This window comes from Crassostrea angulata, chromosome 1 (genome assembly GCF_025612915.1).
Source record: "Crassostrea angulata isolate pt1a10 chromosome 1, ASM2561291v2, whole genome shotgun sequence".
NCBI lineage: Eukaryota > Metazoa > Mollusca > Bivalvia > Ostreida > Ostreidae > Magallana > Magallana angulata.
Genome location: NC_069111.1, coordinates 56,674,844 through 56,701,565, shown reverse-complemented (window position 1 = coordinate 56,701,565; position 26,722 = coordinate 56,674,844). Strand labels below are relative to the sequence as shown.

At 36.1% G+C, this 26,722-nt stretch overlaps 1 protein-coding gene across 3 annotated transcripts; it reads right to left on the bottom strand.

Moving 5' to 3' along the window:
• Positions 1–1,278: 1,278 nt before the first annotated feature.
• On the bottom strand, positions 1,279–26,722 carry LOC128163475 (ATP-dependent 6-phosphofructokinase-like). 3 transcript variants are annotated; one of them, XM_052827092.1, is made up of 22 exons: positions 26,457–26,722; positions 25,627–25,700; positions 24,881–24,958; positions 23,106–23,295; positions 21,121–21,286; positions 20,602–20,646; positions 18,697–18,805; positions 15,585–15,680; positions 15,137–15,229; positions 14,528–14,653; positions 13,032–13,096; positions 12,459–12,549; positions 10,730–10,876; positions 9,901–9,921; positions 6,397–6,467; positions 6,045–6,135; positions 5,310–5,462; positions 4,756–4,920; positions 3,764–3,828; positions 3,463–3,674; positions 2,804–2,912; positions 1,279–2,008 (listed from the first exon to the last, which is right to left on the bottom strand). In XM_052827092.1, exons 1-22 carry the CDS (start codon positions 26,647–26,649, stop codon positions 1,870–1,872), a joined length of 2,499 nt encoding a protein of 832 aa, XP_052683052.1. In that variant the 5' UTR covers positions 26,650–26,722; the 3' UTR covers positions 1,279–1,869. The 3 variants fall into 3 exon arrangements, with proteins under 3 accessions (XP_052683052.1, XP_052683059.1, XP_052683067.1); XM_052827099.1 differs by lacking the exon at positions 9,901–9,921; XM_052827107.1 differs by lacking the exons at positions 23,106–23,295; positions 24,881–24,958; positions 25,627–25,700; positions 26,457–26,722 and adding an exon at positions 22,920–23,052.

The window sequence follows — 26,722 nt, the reverse complement described above, 5'->3', positions numbered from 1 at the left end:
TTTAATGCAATAACCATATTCAATGTACATGTAATTCTTCTATATAAGCACTATTTGTAGAACACTGAACATCCAAGATCGTGAAACAACCGTGTTGTATATTTGTAGTACTGTAGTATTATGCACTAAACAGTTGATAGAGGTATTTGGCTGTAGTCATATAAAGACCTTTTTCAGAACAATGGTAACCCTGCCTCACTATACAGTAAAACACAGTTATAGCGAACACGCTTAAAATGAATTGACACTTACAGCGAAGTGAATTTCATTCCCCAAGTCTCTTTTTCATGTTGTAAACTTGACGGATATAACGAATTATGCTTATAACGAAGTTAAATTGGCCGTCCCTGGGACTTCGTTATAAACGTGTTTTACTGTAATAAACAAAGTCCAATACTGACAAAGCCTTCAGGACAAGTGGATCAACAACAACAAATTATTACTTAAAAAAACATTCAAATAAAATAATTGACAATATTAACTCAATAAAAACATCATTATAATATCACAAAGCAGGATGTGTTAACAGGCAAAAAATATGGCAGCACATAAAGCTAAATCAACCACAGCGCTGTGACATGTTCACAGAACCATGCAATGCAAAACAAAAACAAAAAAATTAAACAAAAATAAAAGCACTCCTCTTGGCATGCAATAAATCAAATTAAAACCCAGACTTGCTATAGTCAGGACTGTGTGCATGCAAAAATGCTGGTTGTTGCTGAATTCTGTACCCAGCCATTAATATAGACAGCAAAACAAAACCCTAATCAGTATACCATAGCAAAGGACTTACTCATAACAAAAATCAAAAACAGCAAAAACTGGAACTCGAAGAATGGATTCACATATCTTTGTACTATGCAATTATTACTGAGACTATCATATTTCGAGTTCTTGTAGAATAGCAACATAATCTAAGGTTTGATCAATTCACAACAAGTTAAGAATCCCATCTTGAAACTGCCCATATCATCTAAACTTACGACTCATCTCCTATACAATTATTGACTATGGGCAAACTTGCTGAAATTTTGGCTTCAAAAACATTTAGTGTTTTCAATCTGTTATAATGTCATGTTTAAAACAATGCTACTGTTTGTAACCGACTATAATCATGGTGAGATTCCATCACAAAAGTGAGTAGAACCCAATCACTCTGACACATGAATTATTCATGGGTTTCCGACTAAGAGAATTACCCTACTTGCTGTGAAGTTTAGAAAATAAAGTCAGTAAAACTTGAATCAGCTAGCACCTGAAATAAACAAAACAACAGAAAACATCACGGAGTTGTATTCACATGTAAAGGCATATATATATCCATAAATACCTTATATTATATACATTCATTGTACCATATTAATTAGAACACAACGCTTGCAATACAAAGCATTTGATGAAATCTAAAAAAATATTACAATCATCAGTAAAATACGAACAACATTCAGGACTTGCTCATTTACCAGAAAACAGAGATTGAAATACAAGTCTATCTTACTATAAAAGAAAACAGTGATTGAGATAGAAGTGTATCAACTCTCCAAACTTTACACATCACAGTGATAATATGGAGACTTTAATGGGTGTTGGGCAAGCTATCACTATTAGCTGATCATGTTCATATTTTCTCATCTTATACGCCCAGTCACTTCACTTGAAGTCCAGCACATACAAAACTATATCAATCTCTCTCTGAATCATTAGTGCATGATCAAAACTTGTGACATGGAGTCTTTGAATATGATTCACTTTGTCAGTTTAAATCCTTTAAAACTCAAAAAACTCAGTGCATCATGGAAACACTGAAAGCGGGATGGGTCTTTGGGACAGAGATAGTGGAGGATCAAGGATATATCAGGCATGGATCTATATGTTGTCCTCGTCCTCAAAATCATCCACGCCGGCGAAGATCCCTTCGGGGGTGTAGGCCTTCTCCTTGTGCTTCGTCAGAATTCTGAGCAGGGGGCGGAGCTTCAGCCACCACTGGTCCTTGGGAATTCTGTGTCTAAAAATAGAACAGGGGAATTCATTTTTTCTTTGATCTTCTGTAGCGCTATTTGATGATAATACTAAGCAAATACTCAGTAAAATATATCTTGTATATGTATTTAACTGATTTCAGGCTCAGAGAATATTAACAAATCTTTCAAAGGCAGTGCAATGCCAGTTTTTTTTATTTACAATACCGCGGTAACTCCAGCAGTTTATTTAAGAAATAAACAACGTTATTTAGTGAATATGGCGTTATGAATAGCAATTGCTCTGTTGGCATTTTCCATGATGCGTGCTAGCGCATCATGGAAAATATGCCAGCAGAGCAGTTGCTATTCATAACGCCATATTCACTAAATAATCGTTGTTTATTACTTATATTTGCATTTTACCACTCGCAAATACCCTGTATTAGCCTAGACCTTGACATTTAGCTGTGACATCAAAAGTAAACATTCAGACCTTGGTAATGTATCTTTTTAATTCACATAGATTTGTTAACAGAATAAATGATATGTTATAACAGTAATTCCTTTAAAATGTTATCAAAAAACATGTTTTAATATTAAATACGTCAATTTTAATAGAGTTGGAGAAAAACACATGATGTATCATATAGTGGTTTAATCTATAACGTCATGGAAAGTATATAACGTTACACCTTTATGACGTCATAGTATACAGACAGAGCAATTGCGATTATAGAGAAATATTTGCAGCTCCTCCGTATGGGCTTACAGTGGGAAAGAACAATGGAAATGCAAATATATAGGTTTGTTTGTCTGTTAAATGGATGAAGTAAACATACGTAAAATCTGTTGTTTTCTTGAGTTCCTCGACAGGGGTGAAGGACAGATGGCGTCTCTGCATTCCAAGGAGGACAGCCGAGGCAGGGTCATTCCTGTAAACCTTGCCAGCTGTAAAAATTTAACAAATATAATAACAGAATCATTCCTGTAAACCTTGCCAGCTGTAAAAATTTAACAAATATAATAACAGAATCATTCCTGTAAACCTTGCCAGCTGTAAAGATTTAACAATTATAATAACATTCCTCTAAACTTTGCCCTTGTTTAATTTTCACCACTTTCGCCCTCATTTTCAGTGGATGAATTTAAGACTGGGCAAATACCAATGTTTCATATTATCTCTTAAAAACAAAACTTTGTCTTTGCACATTCAAGACAGGGTGAAATTGTTTGCAAGTATTGGAGAGTGAAAATTATACAGGGCAAAAATAACCGTGTATACAGTAAATAATGATGGGTTAACAACAAATCACGGCATAATTATTGTTCCTGTAATGGCGTGTAATGCTGTAAATGTTACTAGCTGTAAAATATGGTACATGTAAATGGTTGTTACAGAATGATCCTGGAATAATGGAGAGAGAGAGTAAATATGTTAATGACTTGTTTTCTAGGTATCTATCAAATTCATTTCAAACAATATTGCTGGAGAACTTACAGGACTCCACACTTTGCTGGATTTGATCAGACATGTAGTGAAGGGCCTTAGCCGCCATCTTTGTTCCGAAATTCCTGTCGAACGGGGACGGCATGCCCCCTTGTTGCATGTGACCCAGGACGTTCTTACGACAGGTAAACACACCTTTCCCCTCCTCGGAGAACAGGTGCTCTATGAAATCAGTTGTGTAGTTGGAATTGGCATTTTCGTTCCTAAACATTTGGAAGATAGAATCTTAAGGAATGTTTTTTTTTAAACATACACTTGAAATTTGATCTAACAAATACAGAGTATATTTTACCTCAAGATTAGTCCTCTTTGAACTCCCATGTTAACAATTTTGTCTTTTAAATGGAAGACATCGTCCTACAAAATAGTAACAAGCACATAACACATGGTTAGTTTATTATCTTTAGTTTAGCACCAATAGTTCATCTTATTCTATGACTAAGGTTTCCTGTTCACAATATAACAGCAATGGGTTAAGTTTTACACTAGTCAAAAGAAAATAGCTTCATTGTATGTAATCAGTTTAGTTATTGTTTATGAGCGGACTTGCTTATAGTGTGAATATGTAAAAATAGAGGTACTGTGAGCAAGCTCACAAATGATACCCCCCCCCCCCCACTAAGAAATGAAATATAAAATTCAAGTATTTCTCTATTAGAAAGTAATGGATGCACATTTTTTGACCTTGAACCTGCACAAATGACCAAAGCTTAAGGTAGGACATATTTATAGGTCAGGAGCAATCTTTGTGTCAAATTTTAGCTTCTAATCATTTTTAATTACACGATATGGCATAGACAGGAATTATGCATTTTTTTTTTTTAAACAAAGACCTTGACCTTGCTCTACTGACTTTAGGTAAAAATCATGATACACCTTCAGGTCAAAAGAAATCTTTGTGTGAAGTAAAAACTTCCATAAAACAGATGTCAACTGGACACAAAGTTTGCACTTTTCCTTCCAGTGACCTTGATTTTGTACAAATGACCTTGGGTCAAAATCATGACACCCTCAGGTCAGAAACAATCTTTGTGTGAAGTAAAATTTTCCAATGTTTCTCCATAAGAAAGATATGGACCGGACATGATTGCACAGACAGATGGACTAGGTGATTCCAAACTTTGATTGCAGGGGCTAATAACAGTAACTGCTGTACAACAAAAAGTATCTGTAGAAACAAACTACCTGTATAAATCAATCTGATAATCATGATACTTTGTGTTTGTCTTATAATAACAAACTACCGAGGATTAGTGACTGTGATAGTCAGCAATGAATACAAACCCTGAGCATGGTGATGTTGACATCCTCCTCAAATATATAGGCGGCGTCAGCCCCACCCGCAAGTCCACTCATTGTGGCCAGGTAACCACAGTAACCTCCCATAGTCTCCACCACGAAGACTCGCCGCTTTGTTCCTGTGGCTGACTGTTTGATTCTATCACAGATCTGATAATACAAGTCATATAATATAATCTATAATAGCTGTAAAATAACTGTTCTAATTGTTGTTCTCTATATTTTATACAGTACATGTACCTATTAGCAGAAATTGCTGCTTAAGAGAACAAATTGTTTTTCCTCAAGACAGAAACCAATTCCCACAGTTCCACTTCAGGAAATAGCTACTGTCTCATGAGACGATAAACTTGCTCTTGTTTGAATACCTTTATTCACTAATTCACAATTTTTACAATTATTATCTCTACATCAATAATTTCGTTAAGGGGGGTGTTGCCTATGTTACTAATTATAACATTACAACAGACTTACATCACTGATTTCACTGAGGGGGGGTGTTGGCTATGTTACTAATTATAACATTACGACAGACTTACGTCAGTGATTTCGTTGAGGGCGGTGTCAGCCCCCAGGCTGAAGTCTGTCCCAGGGACGTTGTTACTGATGGTACATGGGATCACCACCATGGGGATACAGAACGCATCAAACTCCTTTCTGGCTTCTGCCATCTCCAGGGCGCTGTGGTATGCCTGAAACATTTTCACAGGTATATGTAGATTTGTATGAGGCAAACCAAAGGATGCATCTATGGATTGTTGCAGGTTCATCTCAATAACCAAGAGATGTACCTTAAACAATGATTGCAACGACAGTAACTAGAGATGCCCGAAAACATTCTCCAGTCTCTGATACAATACATGACACAATGACACAAATTATTGTATAAATACAAAATGACAGTCAATGAAATAATTACTCAGGTTTTGTGAATGTGTCAAAAACCAAGATAATGAAAGAGACATTTGACATCTTATAACAGAGATACATGAAGATGTCAAAATCAAAAGAATACATCTGAAAACAATGATGCCAGGTGACCATGCAAACTCCAGACATCACTGGGAATTTAAAAGATACTAGACTCTATTAAGTTTATAGAAAACAATGCAAAAATACAGTTCCCTAGCACATCTAAAACATAATACATAAGTATCAACCGTTTATCTTCACACAGTGTGTATTAGATAGATACCAATCTCAAATTTCTCTCGTTATCTTTGATATTCAATTACCGTACACTTGAATTGTAAAGTGTATGGAATAAAACTGACCTCAAAGCCCCCTATGATCAGCAATCCACTGATATTGTGTTCCTTTAATTTTTCTGCAATCTTTTGCATGCCGTATCTGGATCCAACACATCTAGGAAAATAAACAAGAGGATTTTTTAACATCAAATACCGTATCTATGAATTAAATTCTACAATCTTTAATGAAAACTGATCTTGTCAAACAACCCCTCTACGACCAAGCATCCTTCACACAGAATAATAGCCCTTGGTTTGGTCTTGGGCAACAACTCTGTCGTCAGGTCAAACCAATCATATATTAAAGTCAGTAACTGTACAATATGTATGGAACACATCCAGCCTACAGGGTGCACTAGTTACCACGGATACTCACTTTTTTGTTCCGAGGAGAGAGCCGCCGTGGCCCGACCACCCCTGGACATCGGTCCAACTCATTGGCTTGACCTGTCAACAGACAGACAGATTAGTATTAGTCATACAGACAAACCAACACACCAACAGTTACAACAACAGACACCAAAGTTGTCTGATGCTTCAAGATATACAAGCAATGTCTTTCATTAAGTGATGCACATACATTTCTTACAAAAAATGAAAATATAGTATGATGACAAATTGAGTTAATATTTTCTCTTCAGCCATTAGATTTCATCTGAACTTAAAATTAATTTGTTGGACTTTTATAACTTTTGCCTAATAAATATTTTAAAAGTTGTCCCTACATATATTTATATAAATATTTACATATTACATCATCAATTTACATGTAACTATGTCATCTAATTGTTACAACCTACAAATTAAAACACTATTGTTTAGAATTTCTCTCACAATTTTTCTTGAGTTTTTCAATGTACATGTATCACAAACAGCCTAGAATCTTCTGGTAATTTAGTACATATATATCTATTCACAATATTTATGTATACTCACACAAGACTCATTAAGTTACATGCATATATACAGGAGCTATATCAGCACTATAGATAGAAAATGTTCAAAATCAGTGTTTACTTTTGAATCTGGTTCCCAACCCCTGTAAACAAATCATGTGGCCAAAAATAAACATATCATTATTAAAAGAACTCAAACTTCAAGAAGAATCCAATTCCATGGGAAGAGGGGGTAAATGACGCTTGTGATTATATGACCCCGACCTAACACAAATTCTGAAAACCCAAACAGGCACTGTATTAATACTACAGTCTGTCCCAGTTTCAAGATATTTATGCAGCACAATTTTTTTAAACTATTACGTATCTATAAATACCCCATGGTGCAAATGATGTTCATTCAATAATATGAGAAAAAATCAAACATATCCCCTTTAAAACACCCTACTAGCTTGTAAGGTTTCAATACACGGCTAAAAACAAATGTCTATGGGATTTTGTAATGGGGAAAAAAATGAAAGTACTGGGATGATAGCGTTGAAAAAATGTGCAAGGTATTGCGGGTGACTTCCGATGGAAAAATGTAAACATTTCCCATTATAAATCTCCTTAAGAAATTTGTTTTTGTCCTTTGAATTTTTCCAAGTGACAATGATAATGTCAATGAAGATATCTTGGACATTTTTTTCCATCAATTTCAATCGCACTTCTTTTTAAGTTATGTGTATTTTTAATGAAAAATGTGCAGTAGTCTTCAAACCTCCCGATTAAACAATTAGGCATCCACTGACCGATACTGGTAAATGATGTGACTGATTTTTCGAATATATCATTGGTTTTCATCTTGATCTAGGATTTATTTTACTACAAAGTTAGAAAATGATTCTTTGAATTGACAGAGGTCATCTATATCAAATTCCCCTTCTACTAGAGAAACAGCTGTACAATCAAGCAGTGTTCTTCAGGTTTTGTGTATAAAGTATTACAGAATAACAGTGCAAACATTGAGACTAGACTTGTTTAAGTTAAAGAAATTGTAAATTCTGTCAATATTTAGAGCAATAAATATCATTCTAAATCAGGAGAGAGAGAGAGAGAGAGAGAGAGAGAGAGAGAGAGAGAGAGAGAGAGAGAGAGAGAGATTTTCATCATAATCATTTCAAGTGACATGGTGGAACTAAAAACAGACATTTGATTTTAGTAACACTTAGAAGTACACAATAAGATATAAGATGAATGATTTTCATTATTCATAAAACAGTAAACCTGCCCACTGCCCATAATAACTGTTTGCTTTAGAGCTGTACAGTACAGGTAGTGGTAATCTACAGTAGGTGGAGGCTCTACATGTACAGTAAATCTCGTTTAGTACGAACATGGATATTGCGAATTGTCGGGTATAGCGAAGTTTTTTAAGTCCCCAGTAAAATTTTTATCAAATCTGCGCAAAATTTTTTCGGTTATGCAAATTCGAATATAACAAATTTACGGATAAAGTAAACTGATTTTGAGTCCTGTAGAGATAAATAATAATGAAATTTCACACTTTTATAATGAATTCCTTTACAAATTATAAGGTTCGCACTACCATTTAACATATAAGTTTGAGTGAATTTATTTTTATATAATTTTTTTCAATTCACAATCCGATTATTTTTTAAGGTATCAAAGTAATGTATTTTTATTTCAAGCCTCAATTAGGAAAAATTGTAGTCTAGGGAAAGAAAACATGTATATATTGAATTCGGTATAGTTATTATTATGAATTTGTTATACGGATATAACGAATTACGGATATAACGAGGTAAATCCATTGGTCCCTAGGACTTCACTATAAAGGTGTTTTACTGTACATCCAGATGACAGTTTGTAGTGTGGAGAGATAGGACACCAATGATCTCCTGTATACTGATTATACATAAAAAATATACATAAAAAATATATATAATAAATATACATAATAAATATAGGTAGTGGTTCCTGTATAAAACACACCTTTTTCTTGTCAGGAAGAGTCTACAAAAACATCAATGTTACAGATGATGTGAAACTTGTTAAATGTTATTTAAGTACAGATAATAAGAGAGAGTTATTTTTTATCTTGGACCCCATCAGATTTTTATGTTTTACAAAGCATCAAAAGCTTCCATAGTGTAGCAGTCGCTGTTCTAGAATATAATCCTGAAAGTTACAACATTTGAGGGTTTCTCTGTTGGTAACAGCTGACTCTCTGAGGTGACTAGTGGGAGGCATTCTTAGACTATAGATCTTCATAGTATGTTAATATTAATGGTCAATATGAGCTATATGCTATCAGAAAGAGCATTTTCAGTAAAATAACCTATGAATTGTCTTTATGTTTCCTGTCATGGAATACATTCATAAATGTGCATGATTGATTAATGCCCATCTCAATCACCTTACGATCTCTTAATTGTCATTTAGATATTATATATTCCATGAGTGTGTGTGTGTGTGGTTTATTTTTTCTTTTTAAGGAAGGAGAGATGCATGAATGTGCAGTTTGAGTTCTAGGTAATCAGTCTTTAGGGTACTGTGTAAAAGAGCTGTAAACTTTAAGTGAGTTGTCTCCCCTGAAGCTGTCCGCAAAATAAGAATGTGCTACAAACATAATGGAACACATGTATAAAACTATTTAGCTTCTGTGTGTTTATTGGTAAAAGCTACTGGTAAATGAAAATAAGACAGTATTTTGCTGCCTCAGGCAATCAATACTTTGTGAAGTAGCTGGAATTAAACTGATAAAACAGCTGAAAAAAAATTATTCAGCCTCTTGCTCATGCTGTTTTAAAATAAAAAGCATGTTATCAACAACCAATAATAAACAATAGTGCATTAACAGTTTACTGGCGACCAATGCCCCTGCACAAGGCATCGCTAGGAAAGCTAGTACCGGTTTAAGCTGGAAAGATAGCTGACCCTTACAGCAAGGGTCAGGAGAGGTCAGCAGAGGTCAAACTTACCGGGTCAATAAGACCAGTGGTCTGCAACCAAAAACAGGGGATCAGATAATGGAGGCAAAATCAGAGAGCAAGCACATCTCACATAATCTCTGTCCCGTTTTATCATCATCTGTGGCAATCATATTCTAATTTCACACTCTTTTGAAATCAGAGTTGAATATTTATACAAATCCAGAACATTCAGTGAATTTTTTATCTTTTTAAATTATCAGTACATGTATTTATCAACCTTGACCTGAAATTATGTGAGAAAGTAACAATTTAGGATAAACATAGTAAAATCTGGGAAATTCCACCAGAAATCTGTCTCCCATGTTGTTTCCAACCTTGAAATAATGAATGATTTAAAAATGGGCAAACTGCCAGGTGTTCTTTGACTTGACTTTTTTTTTCACTTGTCAATTAAAAGATTTACTTTTTTCTACATTTCTACTATTGACTGATCAAATGATTTGTTATTTCATCAAATTTTGAGCATGTAAATAATTATATGTTACTTTGGAATAGGAGCAGACCAACACAAAAGGCACTGTAAACAAAGTGTTATACACATCTTTTTTCATTCTGGATTGGTTGAGAAATGATTATCAGTAGTGACAATTACTTTCTGTGACAATACAAGTCGTGATTTTATTTATCCTAATATACAGAAAACAACAAGGTTTACAGAGTCCATTCATTCAAATAAGGATTGGAAATAGTACTTCTCCAGTACTAAATTTCAAACAAATCAAAATGAATAACACTGGAGTTAGTAACAAAGTGATAGCTACACAATACCCTGCCCTTGAACTAGCCCCTTATACCACCCTGCTGACTGAAGCCTTACATTTCCAAAGATGAGTCCATCAAACGAGTCGTGGAGTCCCAGAACCTCATAGCCTTTGGTGAGGGCCACTCTGACGAAGGATCTGACCGCTGCATTGGAGCCGCAAGCAGGTGCCCCGATAGACATTACTCCCAGCTTTATACCGGTCTGTAAACACACAGACAAATAATTAGTAATCTTGGTTGGAATGAGACTGAAATCACCCCCCCCCCCCACACACACAAAAAAAATTAAATTTTTTTTTATCTTGAACCCAATCTAAATTATAACGTCAGTCTTATACACAAATAATTAGGTTATTTTGGTTGGAATGGGACTGAAGTACCCCCCCCCCCCCTAAAATTTGTTTTAAAGGAAGTGAACATGAAAAAAATAATTGTTGCTTATTAAATTATAAAAGCCTTTTGAAACTTAAAAATGAGGTCTGTTACCTATTTGTTTATTTCTATCAAGAGATTTTATCAATTTAACACTCTCAGTGAAAGGTTTATGGAGGTAATCCATTATTCCCCAGCATGCATCTGTTCTCTGACGTAGATAAGCCACATTGCTGCTGGTGACTGGGTCAATGTTGGAACTAGGCCAGTGTTTATGTACAGAGTTGATAAAAGTTGAGGAGAAAAATTATGCCTTGATGTGAAGAAAAATGTTGTGTACTGTCACGAGAAGACAAGGATTTAGTACATTTCTATAAATGAACCTCAGATAACTACATGTATTTATGATTTGTACAAAAAATGAATATAGATAAATTAATTTGTGAAATATAAGACCATCACATTCCAGATGTTTGTACGGAGATGCATGTGGCAGTCAGTGTTTACATAAATAAAATGCTGTTTTTAGATTTCAAATTAAATTAATATAAAATTGTAATTCCATTTTCCATGTGGGGTTTCTTACCGTTACTTTTTATTTAAATGCCCTGGAAATTTTTCTGATTTTTTTTTTTTTATACATAAGATCTTGATGATATGTACGCCGGTTCTGTTTATGCTGTCAGAAGAATAACAGGACTAAGACACTTTTTTAAAAGTCAGGATGCTGTGCAATGCACCTTGTGTGCTCATTTATGTAGCACACATAATGTTCAAACTCATAAACAAGAAATTCCCGAGTGCAAGAAAAAATAGGTCACAATAACACTGATCCACGGACATTCCATTCTAGTTACATGTCACATTAACTGCTGGTGGGAATGCATCATTCTGAGATCCAAAATCTTCCTCCATAAACACTGTTTAAAATGACAACTCTTTACATTCCTTTCAAGTTTCCATTCACATTTTGATGATGGCATTTTATCCCTGTTACTACACGTGTGTAAAAATGCAATGTGTCTCACTGACGGCAGCATCAGTGCTGCCCTCTCTTAGATGCTTAGAGATAACCCAGCAGGGAGGTAATGATTTCAACAATATGGCAGCGCTCATGGATTGCAAGAATTAGTTATTCTAAGTGGTATATCTTTTTACTGAGGAAAGCTCTGTCTAAACGGTTTTCAGATATCATTATACACATCAAACAGACAAATTTGAGCCCTTGATAATTTTTTCATGTTCACTTCCTTTAATAATAATTCTAAAAAGAAATTTCAGTTTGAGCCCAGTCTCAATTATAATGTCTTTAACAGGTCTTTAGGCAGGTTTCAGTGGTTAACCACTACCTTTTTGATTTATTAATAAAGGATAAACATTTTAGGCTTGATGGAAATATAAGAAGCACTTACAGAGCAGGAAGTTCCTGAGGGGTCACACTTGTCCTTTGGGGGACGGAGCTTGGTCAGCATTCTGTAGGTCAACAGGTTGTTCTGGAAGCTCCTGATGAAAACAAATTACTAATGTACAGTACAATCACAGCAAGCATCAATATTTTAATTTTTATTGAGTGGCAGAAAAATTAAGCCTTTAGTTAGTGTTATTTTACACTGTAAAGCTATTGTGGTTTCATTTATATTCATGGGCATCAACTTCCATGGACTTAGTAAATCACAGTTTATAGAGTGTGTACATGAAAGCTGTCAATGAATATTTTGTCATATTTCATCCATGCACTTCAATTAAATTTATGAAATATCTTATTCAAGTACATTAACACGAATACATGAATTGGACTGAACAGCAGGCCCTATGCCTATATATGTTCTCTCCATGCAACATCTGATTTCATGGACCAACACAACCATGAAAAGACAAAAGTTTGGTGTTCAATGAATAATCTTTCCTGTAATTTACAGTGTAATTCATACACAGAACAAAGATATTGACTCCACTTCACTGAACAGAGATTCTTAAGATCTTACTTTCCTCTGAGTCGCACGGCTTCTTCAAAGTTATTCTCATTCATCGCCTTCTGTACAGCCTGCGTCTGAAATGAACAAGGATTTCATTTCATCATTTTAATTGTTCCATCAAGACACTAAATTACACACAACATTTTTTTTATATCACAGTTTTGTGAGCAATAAGAATATTAATTTTCTTTACATATGATCAAAGTCATATCATTATAAACCCTAATCAGGTACAAATCAAACAAAAGACAAAAGTCAAAAGAGGCTAAATGCTATTTACATGTTCACTTGAGGAAACTGTAGCTATTGGACCATGGTGTATCAATTTTGGTCAGTATGTTATTCACAACTTCCACACAGATGAAACACTTTTGCCAAAATACTAAATACCGACACATAAAGAAGCTGTTGCTACAGGAAGAAGCAGATAACAGGGAGAGGGAGATCTAAACTTCTGAACATGTGCCTAATCCCAGTTGTACATGTATCTGACTATTTGTTCAACAAAGCTATGTTCAAATCAAATCAACAGATTACATAAGCAGACTATAGGAATAGGAAATTGCTGTGAAAAGAGTCAGTTAAGCAGCAGAGGTGGATACCAGTTCAGATAGAGACCCATAGCCAAGGCAGTGGGAGTAAGGGGGTGGTGATGTCATGGGGCTCGGATAAGATGAACGTAATGGGGAGTTGTACTTTGGTCACTCACAATAGCAGTCAGTAACTAGGCATACTCCAATCATCAGTGGTGGTCTCTTCTCTAGCAAGCGTACAAAGCTCCACTGATACCAGTAGACTATAAGTGAGACAGTACAGAGGCTAATAAACAAAGGGGGTAGAATAAGACGATCTAGACCTAGAGAGAGTGAATAGCAAGCTTGGTCTTGGAAACCCAACATTGTGAAGTGGAATACACAGGGTTTCCAGCAAGACCAGCATTGGTACCAATGATAAGTATCCAATGATAAACAAGACAAAAGACACCAATATTACTCAGGCTGGTAAGATAGGATCATGTTAATTCAATCCAATTAGAGATCTCGAGACAAACATCAGGCTGAAGTTAAATTGGTGAGAATCAGTGACTGCTCATTGTCATCTCTATGTTACTGTGTAAAATCTTGTTAAGACCCCGGTAAGCACATTGTGGAAACAGGATTAGTAAATTGATGATCTACGCACTGACTGACTTAGACTGTGGAAATAATCTAAGCACATACTGTAAACAAACTTTTATTCGCATGCGAGAAATTATCGTAAATTTTGTGAGAGCCTCCTCATCGCAAATATTTCTCACCACAAACTGGTCCTTGTTGTATAACTGTTATAACAACCTTAGTTTGGATAAGGCTTGGCCGTGAACATTAGTCACCGCAAACCAGTTTATCATAAGTTAAATTGCGAAATAAAGTTGCTGCGAAAAAAGTTGGTTTACAGTAGTTAACCACACCTAAATAGCACAACACTTGTAGTTAGTTAGCCACATCTAAATAACCACCACCTACCCTCTCCACACACTCCATCAGTGGCACCCTCACAGTCTGGTTCCCGTCCAGTGAGCACACACAGGCGGGGGTGTTAGGGGTGGCATCCATCAGGGCCAGCACTGCCTCCGCCCCCATTCTGGAACCCTGGAAATTGACAGAAGAAGTAATCAGTAATATTACATCTATTATAATGATATTAATCTAATAACAGACTACAAAAAACAACTATTTCAGAAAGCAGATAGGGTTGCGTTGAATTTATTTAAGGAATAAGGAATCATTCAATTAGTATTATGAGGTGATCAAATATCGGGTATGGTCGGGAATATTAAATCCAAACAAAGGCCCTGTAACATGTAAATATTTAGAAAAGACCTCTTTCGTGACTGTAAGCTTGTCCAATAGATAACAATAGTCCTACTTACTAGAATCCTGTCAAATATTCCTACTTACTAGAATCCCGTCAAATAGTCCTACTTACCAGAATTCTGCAAAACAGTCCTACTTACTGGAATCCTGTCAAATAGTCCTACTTAATAGAATCCTGTCAAATAGTCCTACTTACTAGAATCCTGTCAAAAAGTCCTAAGGCTACTTACTAGAATCCTGTCAAATAGTCCTACTTACTAGAATCCTGTCAAAGGCTGTTGGCTTCCCTCCTCGCTGTACGTGACCAAGGACAGTAACTCTGGTGTCATACTTCAACTTATCAGTCACAACCTGCCAATGAGGATCGAGAGAAAAATTTGTTAAAATTATCTGATAACTCTCTTGATAAGCTTTCAACAATCTTGTCTTCACTCTATTACTAGAAAAAATTTTTTTTTTTGCTAAAATGAGCTGACATGCTTTTATGTGTGTTAATAGTAATATTAATATTATATAATTAATGCTTGTTTGGGAGGGTAACATTTGAAATTGACACCCCCTCGAAAACCATTGTCAACCGACAATTCGTAGTTCCCCATTGCCAAGAGTGTTGCTAACACTGAGGGTAATAGAACAGTTTATTATAAACTGCATCAAAACCAATTAGATTTTAGTATTTAACATAAAAGTATATAAAAGTGGTGACCTTTTTGACCATGTCGGCGGTGATGGGGTTCCCTTTCCTGTCCACAGCACCCTCAGCCACCAGGATGATGTTCAGCCGCTGTCCCATCGATCTCTCCTATTGAATCAAATCTATCAACTGTCAGTCATTGCATTAATGATAAAAGCCAAGCGTGACCACACCTCGTAAATCACAATGAAATTAGTAAACAATCCCAGTATGTCTCAGAAAATTATTTATTTAATAGTTGAAATGGATGATCTACTGGAGATGTAAATTGGTGATAAATTATACTGGATGTACCGTTCGTTTACATAATGTACTACTAGGATGGTAAATTGCTGTGAAATACTGTAGGTCGTTTTAATTCCACGGTGTTAAAATTTCACGATTTCTCAAAAAGTACCAATCGCGATGGTTTTATTCTCACGCTCCAAGAAAAACCAGTTGATCAAAGTATAAGCATTAACACATTTTTAAAAAAACTTATGTTAATAATTACGATGGGTTTAATTCAGCGCGTATCCAAAATGTATTAATCTGCTTGATGTTAAATTTAAATTTTGTACAAATTGATGTCATTTTATAAATTATGGGCCTTATCTTTTGAATTTAGTTGTTGAAAATTAAATTATAAGATCGAATAAATTTCATTTCTACCTATGTTATATGAGTATAACATAACTTGGGACAGTTTGCGGTTTTTTATAAACTACTTTGAGGATTATAAAGCTTTAACTGCCCCAACTTATGTTATATCGTATAATCGTAGGTAGATATTGAATTCATTCCTTACATACATTTAACATGAGACGACTTGCATCAAATCCTAATCAAAATGCTGTGGTGTAAGAATTACATGGTCAGTGTTGAGTGGAGGACTTCTGGTGGCCAGTTTCCTACAGAGTGACTTACATTGGCCAGTTTCCTACAGAGTGACTTACATTGGCCAGTTTCCTACAGAGTGACTTACATTGGCCACTTTCCTACAGAGTGACTTACATTGGCCACTTTCCTACAGAGTGACTTACATTGGCCAGTTTCCTACAGAGTGACTTACATTGGCCACTTTCCTACAGAGTGACTTACATTGGCCACTTTCCTACAGAGTGACTTATATTGGCCACTTTCCTACAGAGTGACTTACATTGGCCACTTCCCTACAGAGTGACATACATTGGTCAGTTCCCTATAGAGTGACTTACATTGGTCAGTTTCCTACAGAGGGACTTACATTGGTCAGTTCCCTACAAAGTGACTAACATTGGCCAGTTTCCTACAGAGTGACTTACATTGGCCACTTTCCTACAGAGTGACTTACATTGGTCAGTTTCCTACAGAGTGACTTACATTGGCCAGTTTCCTACAGAGTGACTTACATTGGCTAGTTTCATACAGAGTGACTTACATTAGCCAGTTGCCTACAGAGTGACTTACATTGGCCACTTTCCTACAGAGTGACTAACATTGGCCAGTTTCCTACAGAGTGACTTACATTGGCCAGTTTCCTACAGAGTGACTTACATTTGCCACTTACCTACAGAGTGACTTACATTGGCCACTTCCCTACAGAGTGACATACATTGGTCAGTTCCCTATAGAGTGACTTACATTGGTCAGTTTCCTACAGAGTGACTTACATTGGCCAGTTTCCTACAGAGTGACTTACATTGGCCAGTTGCCTACAGAGTGACTTACATTGGCCACTTCCCTACAGAGTGACTTACATTGGCCAGTTTCATACAGAGTGACTTTCATTGGCCAGTTTCCTACAGAGTGACTAACATTTGCCACTTACCTACAGAGTGACTTACATTGGCCAGTTTCCTACAGAGTGACTTACATTGGCCACTTTCCTACAGAGTGACTAACATTGGTCAGTTTCCTACAGAGGGACTTACATTGGTCAGTTCCCTACAAAGTGACTAACATTGGCCAGTTTCCTACAGAGTGACTTACATTGGCCACTTTCCTACAGAGTGACTTACATTGGTCAGTTTCCTACAGAGTGACTTACATTGGCCAGTTTCCTACAGAGTGACTTACATTGGTCAGTTTCCTACAGAGTGACTTACATTGGTCAGTTTCCTACAAAGTGACTTACGTTGGCCAGTTTCCTACTGAATTACTTTCATTGGCCAGTTTCTCACAGAGTGACTTACATTGGTCAGTTCCCTACAAAGTGACTTACGTTGGCCACTTTCATACAGAGTGACTTACATTGGCCACTTTCATACAGAGTGACTTACATTGGCCAGTTTCCTACAGAGTGACTTTCATTGATCAGTTCCCTACAAAGTGACTTTCGTTGGCCAGTTTCATACAGAGTGACTTACATTGGCCAGTTTCCTACAGAGTGACATACATTGGTCAGTTTCATACAGAGTGACTTACATTGGCCACTGTATATTGGCCACTTTCATACAGAGTGACTTACATTGGTCAGTTCCCTACAAAGTGACTTACGTTGGCCAGTTTCATACAGAGTGACTTACATTGGCTAGTTTCATACAGAGTGACTTACATTGGCCAGTTGCCTACAGAGTGACTAACATTGGCCAGTTTCATACAGAGTGACTTACATTGGCCACTTTCTTACAGAGTGACTTAGGTTGGCCAGTTTCCTTCAAAGTGACTTACATTGGCAAGTTTCCTACAGAGTGACTTACATTGGCTAGTTTCATGCAGAGTGACTTACATTTGCCAGTTGCCTACAGAGTGACTTACATTGGCCAGTTTCCTACAGAGTGACTTACATTGGCCAGTTTCATACAGAGTGACTTTCATTGGCCAGTTTCATACAGAGTGACTTACATTGGTCAGTTTCCTACAGAGTGACTTTCGTTGGCCAGTTTCATACAGAATGAATTTCATTGGCCAGTTTCATACAGAGTGACTTACATTGGTCATTTTCTAACAGAGTGACTTACATTGGCCACTTTCCTACAGAGTGACTAACATTGGCCACTTTCCTACAGAGTGACTTACGTTGGCAAGTTTCCTACGGAGTGACTTTCATTGGCTAGTTTCATACAGAGTGACTTACATTGGCCAGTTGCTTACAGAGTGACTTACATTGGCCAGTTTCCTACAGAGTGACTTACATTAGCCACATTCCTACAGAGTGACTTACATTGGCCAGTTTCCTACAAAGCGTGTCCTCCCACCCATCCTCGGGGGGCCACTCAGGGATAAACACCCAGTCTGCCTCCGTTGCCAGAGCTCCCACTAATGCAAGGTACCTATTATAAACAGTAAACAACTATTAATACTGGTATACGTCAAACTAATTCCAGGTACCTGTCATAAACAAATTTAAATATCTACATATACCACAACAAAAACTTATTTAAGGGGCATGGTCATGATTTTGGTCAAATTCTATTTTTCTGTTTTTATTACTTACAATGCATTAGGAATGCATTTCTAGAGATCAAGTGAAATTTGAGAGCCAAATTTAGAGTTATAAGCAAAACACAAGACTCACAATTCCCTGTTATGTACCGGTAAACATGGCTTGGTCCCTGTTTTTATTTACATACACGTAGGTTCAATATACCAGTAAAATATCTTTTTTAAGTTGATTTGTCTGTCTACTTATTCATTTTAAGCATAAATAAACAGTTCCTAATCTTTAACACAATTTAAGGTCTAAAACTGACATGTTTACTTAACATTCAAAGAAATGCAAGCTCTCTAACTCCCTTATAACTCAATGAATGGCACTCAAATTTTGGTTGACTTTTAAAAATGCCTTTGTGTAGCATTGTACAGAACCGATCAGACCCAACCTAACAGAAAGTAAACACTAACTAAACCCTGGGTTTACTTTCTGGGTTTACTTTGGGTTTACTAGAGTGGACCCAGAGTAAACCCAGAGTAAACCATAAGTAAACCCAGAGTGGACACAGAGAGTAAACCCAGTCAGAAGTATACCCCTGAAAGCAGAGGCTAACTGTGTATTCGGAATAAACAAAGGGTAGGAATTACAGGCAGTAGGATGGTAAGATAAAAGACGGGTCTGCTTCACACTTCAGTGCATACAGTTGACCTCATAAGCAATTTCAAAGTAAACCCAAAGTAAACCCCGAGTAAACCCAAAGTAAACCCCGAGTGGACCCAAATTTTCAAAAAGTAAACCCAGAGTAAACCCCAAGTAAACCCAAAAAGTAAACCTGGGGTTTAGTTGGGGTTTACTCTGGTGTTGGGTTGGGTCTGATCGGTACTGTACACATTAAAATCGGGAAAATAATTTTTGACCCATATAGTTACCATGCCCCTTTAATATGTAACATTGAAGGTTAATGAAAATTTTTATGAATTCCAAGGGACTCTCTAAAGTCGCAAACATCAGTCAAATGTCTGATGATTCTGAGTATCTACTATCAGGTGATGCTCAAAGGGTATCAATACTCAGCTATCATGATTCTGTGGAGAGTTGCATTTTAGACGCTAAAGAAGTAAGAATGCTGTTCACTCATCAATGTTCCTCACCGCTTTCTTGGTAAATTTGGCAAATAGACCTTTGCTGTTGTTTACTGGGGTGCTTCGTTGGGTCGCTTTGAAGAAACAGATAGATGGGCCTGGTGTTTCATATCACATGTAGATAAGCGAGAGAGCACTTTGAAGCAACCAATATAAAATTCTGTTGGGGCCCACATATGTGTCTAAATGATTAATTAAGTTTATATCAATAAACCCCAAGAAAGTGACAAAGAAATTTATATACCTTAACAATCATCATCATAATCAAATACCTCAGCAAGTTATCAGAAGTAACCCATGATTTTTAATCACCCGTTCAGGCCAGACACTTTACAATATACATGTAGATGTACAGTCAAACTTCGTTATCTCAAATTATATGGGACTGTTTAAAAACTTCGAGATATCCAAGTATTCGAGATATCGAGGGTAAAAATAAGTGGATGGGACTTACAAATCACTTTGACATATCCATTGTATTCGAGGTATCAGTGTTCAAGATATCAAAGTTCAACTATATACACCAATGTAAATATGAATTCAACTGCCTTACCCACAATGTCTCCCCATCACCTCCATGACAAAGCATCTCTGATGGCTGAAAATAAAACATATAGAACCATAAAAATTCACCATCATTATATTCATAACTATCAAGACTTATATGATGAAATGTTTGTGAAACACTTATGCCCACCTGCCTTGGACATACACTATAGGATGCACAAGCCTTTATTATAGGCAGTACACATTATGGGCTGCTTTTATGGAAATGAAATTGACCTTTTGAACTTAAAATCAATAGCGGTCATATACCGGTACTATCTGAGATGCATCAACATATCAAGTATGAAACCGAAAGTTCAAAGTACAGCAGTGGGCCCCGGTTGGGCCTGTGTCGGCATCTAGATATCTGACCTTGAAGCTGTGGGTATCTGACCTTGAAGCTGTGGGTAACTGACCTTGAAGTTATGTTAAATTGATTTGTAAGCTTTGTGTGACTGACCATGTGGCTGTGAGTAACTGACCTAAAGTTTATGTTGAACTGATTTGTAAGCTTTGTGTGACTGACCTTGAAGCTGTAGTGACAATGCAGTCGACTGCCTCCACAATACGATGGAGGGCGGAGTCGGCCCCGATGGTCATGTCTGTCCCACAGAAGTCGTTGTCAATAGAACCGACCAATCCCACGATGTTAAGGTGAGAGCACTCCTTCCTCTGCTGCTGGCTGATACGACCTATAAACAACAAGTTTACAATAAAATATGTTCAATCAGAGCAACAAGCACACTGTAACACCATCTAGTCTGCATCAACATAAACTCTGAAACATTGAATGTCCAATCTAATAACATCTACATGTATCATAATTACCGACATTATTGAATTAATATGTTTTACGGTGTGATTGTTGGGGCGAGTGCAGAAGGAACCACACATCTGTCATCATTGTTAAATGCAACCCGTGGACTTGCCCTAACCAAAAAACTTTGGCTTTGTCTCGAAAACTTTTTCCACCGCAAGGAACCCGAAGTTATCAAACTTTTATTCCAATGGCCCCTTCCTAGTCTTATACACTTAAACAAACTACCACTGAGCATTAATAAAATTTTAAACAGACTTACATTGTATTAAAATATTTTGATAAACACAACGCCGTTTTTTTTATGTAGATACAATCATGATTTATCTTTTCTTTACCTTTTAATAATGATCATTAAAACAGTAAAAAATAAATTTTGTCTGTTATTTCTCATTTTGTTCCTTGTTGTAACCTGTGTTTTAATTATTTTCCTCTGTGACATTAATTTTGTTTTAAATCTTTTTAATTTTTGTACGCTATATAAGCGTTGTAGACATGTGCCCTCACCCCTTTCTTAGTGTGTGATATCCAATATTATTTGACCACATATGCAACTATATAACAAATACATGTAGATATTTTAACAGTTTAATTCTTTTCTTTTATCTATTCATTACAAAATGACGTGGCTGCACGTAGATCTAATAATGATTAGACTTTTCTTTCTTAATAATTTTTTTGTCACCTATGCATATATGATTGGATCAATATGACAATAAATTTAGCATGGAACTTACATGTGTATTTACTAAGCAAAAAAAAAAATCATCAAAACAAAACTAATCAGCCAAAGAGTCACCGTTAACACTGATACTAAGTACTTCCTATACATGATCCAGTAGGTTTGATCCATTTGTTTGATCCACCTCTAAATGTAACGCGAGATCTTTGTGACGTCATAGTTAACATTCTTTTGCGCTCGACAGTTTTTGTAAATTGTCGGACAAATTCGGAGAAGGAAATGACGTCTTATGTCAGCAAAAGTTCAGGTTTTTTTTACGTAAGCTTATGTGTTGTTTACTGTAATGTTTTTAGAAGGATTTTTTTATTGTTAAATGAAAATGATGTATGTGATGTAGAGGTAAGAATTTTCCGTAGAAACACTTCCTATTCCACCATGTTGCTAAGCACCGCAAAGGATCACTGGGATAGTAAAACGTTTTCACGCGGGTCCACAAAATTTTCTTTGAACAATGTGCAGATTTCAACTCGAATTTCCTCCGTTCGTACACGTTGTCTATGGAGCTTGCTATGCGAGCGGCGCTTCGCGCCGCCTCGCTGCACTCACTATAATCCTGTAATTTGGGCTATGTGTGACCTCTACATTTATTTCGACTAACTAAAGAGTCAATTTTCTTACCTAAAAGTTAATCATTTCTGACCATAATGGGACAAGATGGCCTAGTCACAATATCTAATCCTCAATGTCTCACATTCCTTTCTCCAGAAGTTTGTCCTCAATAACTGACTGACCTTTCCTAGAAGTTCATCCTCAATAACTCACTGACCTTTCTCCAGAAGTTCGCCCTCAATAACTGACTGACCTTTCTCCAGAAACTCTTCCTTCGTCCTCAATGTCTCACTGACCTTTCTCCAGAAGTTTGCCCTCAATAACTGACTGACCATTCTTCAGAAGTTCATCCTCAATAACCGAATGACCTTTCTGGAGAATTCATCCTCAATAACCCACTGACCTTTCTCCAGAAGTTCATCCAGAAGCCCGGCCCACTCCTGTCTGAACAGGTTTGCTCCAGTAAGACTGCCGTCTCCACCAATCACCACTAGGTTTGTGATGTTCTTGATGACCAGATTCTCCGCGGCCCTCAGACGCCCCTCCCTCTCACGGAACTCTTTACAGCGAGCACTACCGATCACAGTGCCCCCCTGTCAAAGGGAACAAGAGTTTCATTACTGTTTACTCTCACCAAAACAGCATGTATATAGAAAGCTAGCAATATCATCGCTACCATTCTGATTCCTCTACTATTTGCTCTAACTTTATTCTGTAAAATCATATTTTAAATTTGTCACAACCAACATTCAGTTAAAACAGGGAAATGTTTTAAATGGCTGTAAGTTTCTAAACTTTTATTTTATTTCATATACTGTTTTCTTTAGTTCTATGTACATTCTATACAATAAAAATCGGGTCTAAATTTTAGATATTGTGAATCATTTTATAGTACCTTGGGATGGAAGGGTGTAGATTTGCTTGTATGTATAAAGACAACAATACTGTGTTTGAAAATTCAACAGATATCATAATCTATGCCAGTAGGTGAGACCCTAAACATCAAGGGAAAATTGAGTGACCACAAATTTTAATGATTCCTCAGTACATGTACTAGACTCCTTTGATACAAAGAAGACAATGTTTTGGCACAAAGTAAAATAAAACTTAGCCAAATACATGTACTAGCGGTATACTTATCAAACTCTTATCACATTTGCCAGATCTACTGCAAAATAACAGATATTAGAAAGATAAATCAAACCAATTAAGATAAGGAAATCAAATTAACACACATCCTAATTGACAGGAAGCATTTAGTTTTCTAGCATTGTATTATCATTTAACAATTCCTGGGCTGTGTTTTACAAATATATTTATTGGACAAATTTATAACTCTCCTTAGTGTTATTTATGTTCCTAAATGAGCAAAACTTCTAACAAATCCATTAACTTCAAACTACTTCAATAGCATCAAAAATTTTCTACTCTTCTATTAAAAGGGCTGGGTGGTCAGGGCCATTTTTTAGACTGAACAAACCTCCTTTATAAGAAGAGCTCTGTATAAACATAGAAGAAAATAATAAAATTTAAAAACTAAAATTTTTAGAATTTTTTTAATACTTTAATAAATATTAAATAGTTGATAGCTTAGCAAATCATATTTGAAAATTTAAGATAGATCTGATGGTTAACTTGTCGACCACCCAGTCTCCTTAAGTTGAATCTTTTTGCAGTTGATAAATAATTAGCGTTGAATTATATGGTAGCAAGTCTTAAGTTTCCTTGGAAAATGCAGCCTTAGTCTTTATGTGTACAGTGTATACTGTTTTCAGGGAAATATTTGCCCCTGTTTTCTTTTCACTACTTTCGCCCTAGTTTCCTGTGGGTGATTTTAAGACTGGATGATTTGTAACCAGACAGAGTTATCTATTTTACAACGACTGTGTCTGGGTGAATCTAAGATGGGGCAAAAACATTTACAAGTGTTGAAGGGTGAAAATAACCAGGTTTACAGTACTGTAGATTCCTTATTTTACGCGATTATTTAATTCCATGACTCAACAGTTTTCAAACCGCAATAATATAAAATCTTCAATGTCGAATTTTATCATTCTTTAACGTAGTTTACATATGTCCAAAAAATAAAACCGAGATTTTAAAATTCACAAGATATATATTCCTCGCATTTAATAATTAATCTACAGTAGTCCTTGTGACTACAATAATCTGTGTTACCCGCTGCATGATCCCCGAGCTGCTGGCCCAGGTGGCCTCCTCGATGTTGTCCCCTCCGTCGACCATTCCCTGGTATCCCTACAGACACACAGACAAGTTAGGAAAATCAGTTCTTGTGTAATGAAGAGATTGATCAATAACTATAAATATGAAAGTTCAAGATCATGTACATCTCAAGATACAGAGATTAGCCCAACATGTGACAAAATTACAATAATTTTATTGGTTCTTGCTGGAACAAGTCTATAAATGCTTATATTTGTTGACAATTTTTAATTATAACTTAATATCAAAAGCAATTGTTCATGTTGCTGCTTACCATACATTGATAGTTAATTGTGATATAGTGTTGTTGCAAATAAATAAATAGTAGTTCTTGTGCACTAACAAGATTAATCATTAAGCTTTAAAATTCAAGACCAGGTAGCTAGTTCATTTCTATAAATACACAATATTTACGCTGAATGTTTTATTTCATATTGAAATTTTCTGCTCCAGGACATGCATAATATATAAATCAAACATATTTCATCCTTCCCAGAACAAACCAACATTGTCAATGACAAATTACTATTGTGTGATTCTATTTATGAGATTTCCTTCTTAATATTTACACGATTTTCAGATTCATAAAAGTACATGTAGAAGTAAGAACACATGTGTACTGCTACATAATTTTGACTGCAGCAAACAAATCTTTAAAAATTCGTACAGATCAGACATGCATACATGAAATAGTGTCTCACCTCCTTGATGTAGAAGACCTTACAGCCGAGGTAGCTGCCCATTCTGACCACGGCTCTTACACTGGAATTCATTCCTAAAAACCAAAGACCAAATAAACTACAGCTAGATCAAAATTGAATACCGGTAGTTCATTCTGTGCAGATTGGAAATATGTTTCAAATTATCATGGTAGGTATCAATGTAAAGAATATGTAATATACATAAACTCTATAGTTTTGCAAAATTTGAAGGAAATCTACCATCTGGTTCTATACTACGTTTACTATAGGAATTTATGAATAAAAAAAAGTCATTTTCTACCCTTCGAAGCACATTAGAAAAATACTTTTGTGATTTTCCTCAAATTGTAATAAGTGATTAGGATAATAATTTTGAACCATAGATCTATGTAAAAAAAAACAACTTAATTCTACCACCTGGATTTAATGGGGACCATCTCAAAATATTGCACCAAAATTTGCTATTAGATTACAGTAACACAAAATTTATTTTAGAGCTCTGCAGGTCTGTAGCTCCCAGTCTGAAAAATAAATTGTATGGACAATCTGGGAGCTTGATTGCATCCCGTTGTAAAAACCTACAGTTTACTGAGCTGCGCACAAAAAATTGCGCTAGTTTTTTTTTTTAAAGGGCCCGGGGGGGGGGGGGGTTTAGCTGGTACACATTCGTAACTTTTTGGGCTTTATCATAACAATTGAATAAAAACACCCGAAATAGATTTAGAGGGTCATATATCAATCGGTTTGGTTTGTTAACACACTTAAAGATAGCTAAATGTTGCTTTAGTTAAAATATGAGTGACAATGAATTTTGTTATGAATTGACATACCCTGGGAATCCCCTCCACTCGTAAAAACGCCGATGGCCCTCCCGATCCCACTCCCCCCTTCCAGCTCTTGTCCCTCTCTCCCTGGGTCAGTCATGATGCTGTCTTTTCTGTCCAAAGAGTCTCGGTTGCTACGAATGAGCTGACTGTTAGTCCGCAGTTGCACATCATTACTAGTCCCCGTTTGCATTGCCATGTTTGGTGGAATGTGTCCTCCAGACGACACGATAGAGAACTCTCTGTGATGATGACCTTGACTTACATTCGGA

Excerpts from the sequence above, each read along its gene's own strand:
- LOC128163475 (XM_052827092.1), bottom strand. The coding sequence starts at position 26,649 with ATGGCAATGCAAACGGGGACTAGTAATGATGTGCAACTGCGGACTAAC. Across the intron at positions 4,921-5,309 it reads CCCTCAACGAAATCACTGAC|ATCTGTGATAGAATCAAACA; the intron begins GTAAGTCTGTCG and ends TTGTATTATCAG. Across the intron at positions 3,829-4,755 it reads TCAACATCACCATGCTCAGG|GACGATGTCTTCCATTTAAA; the intron begins GTTTGTATTCAT and ends ACTATTTTGTAG.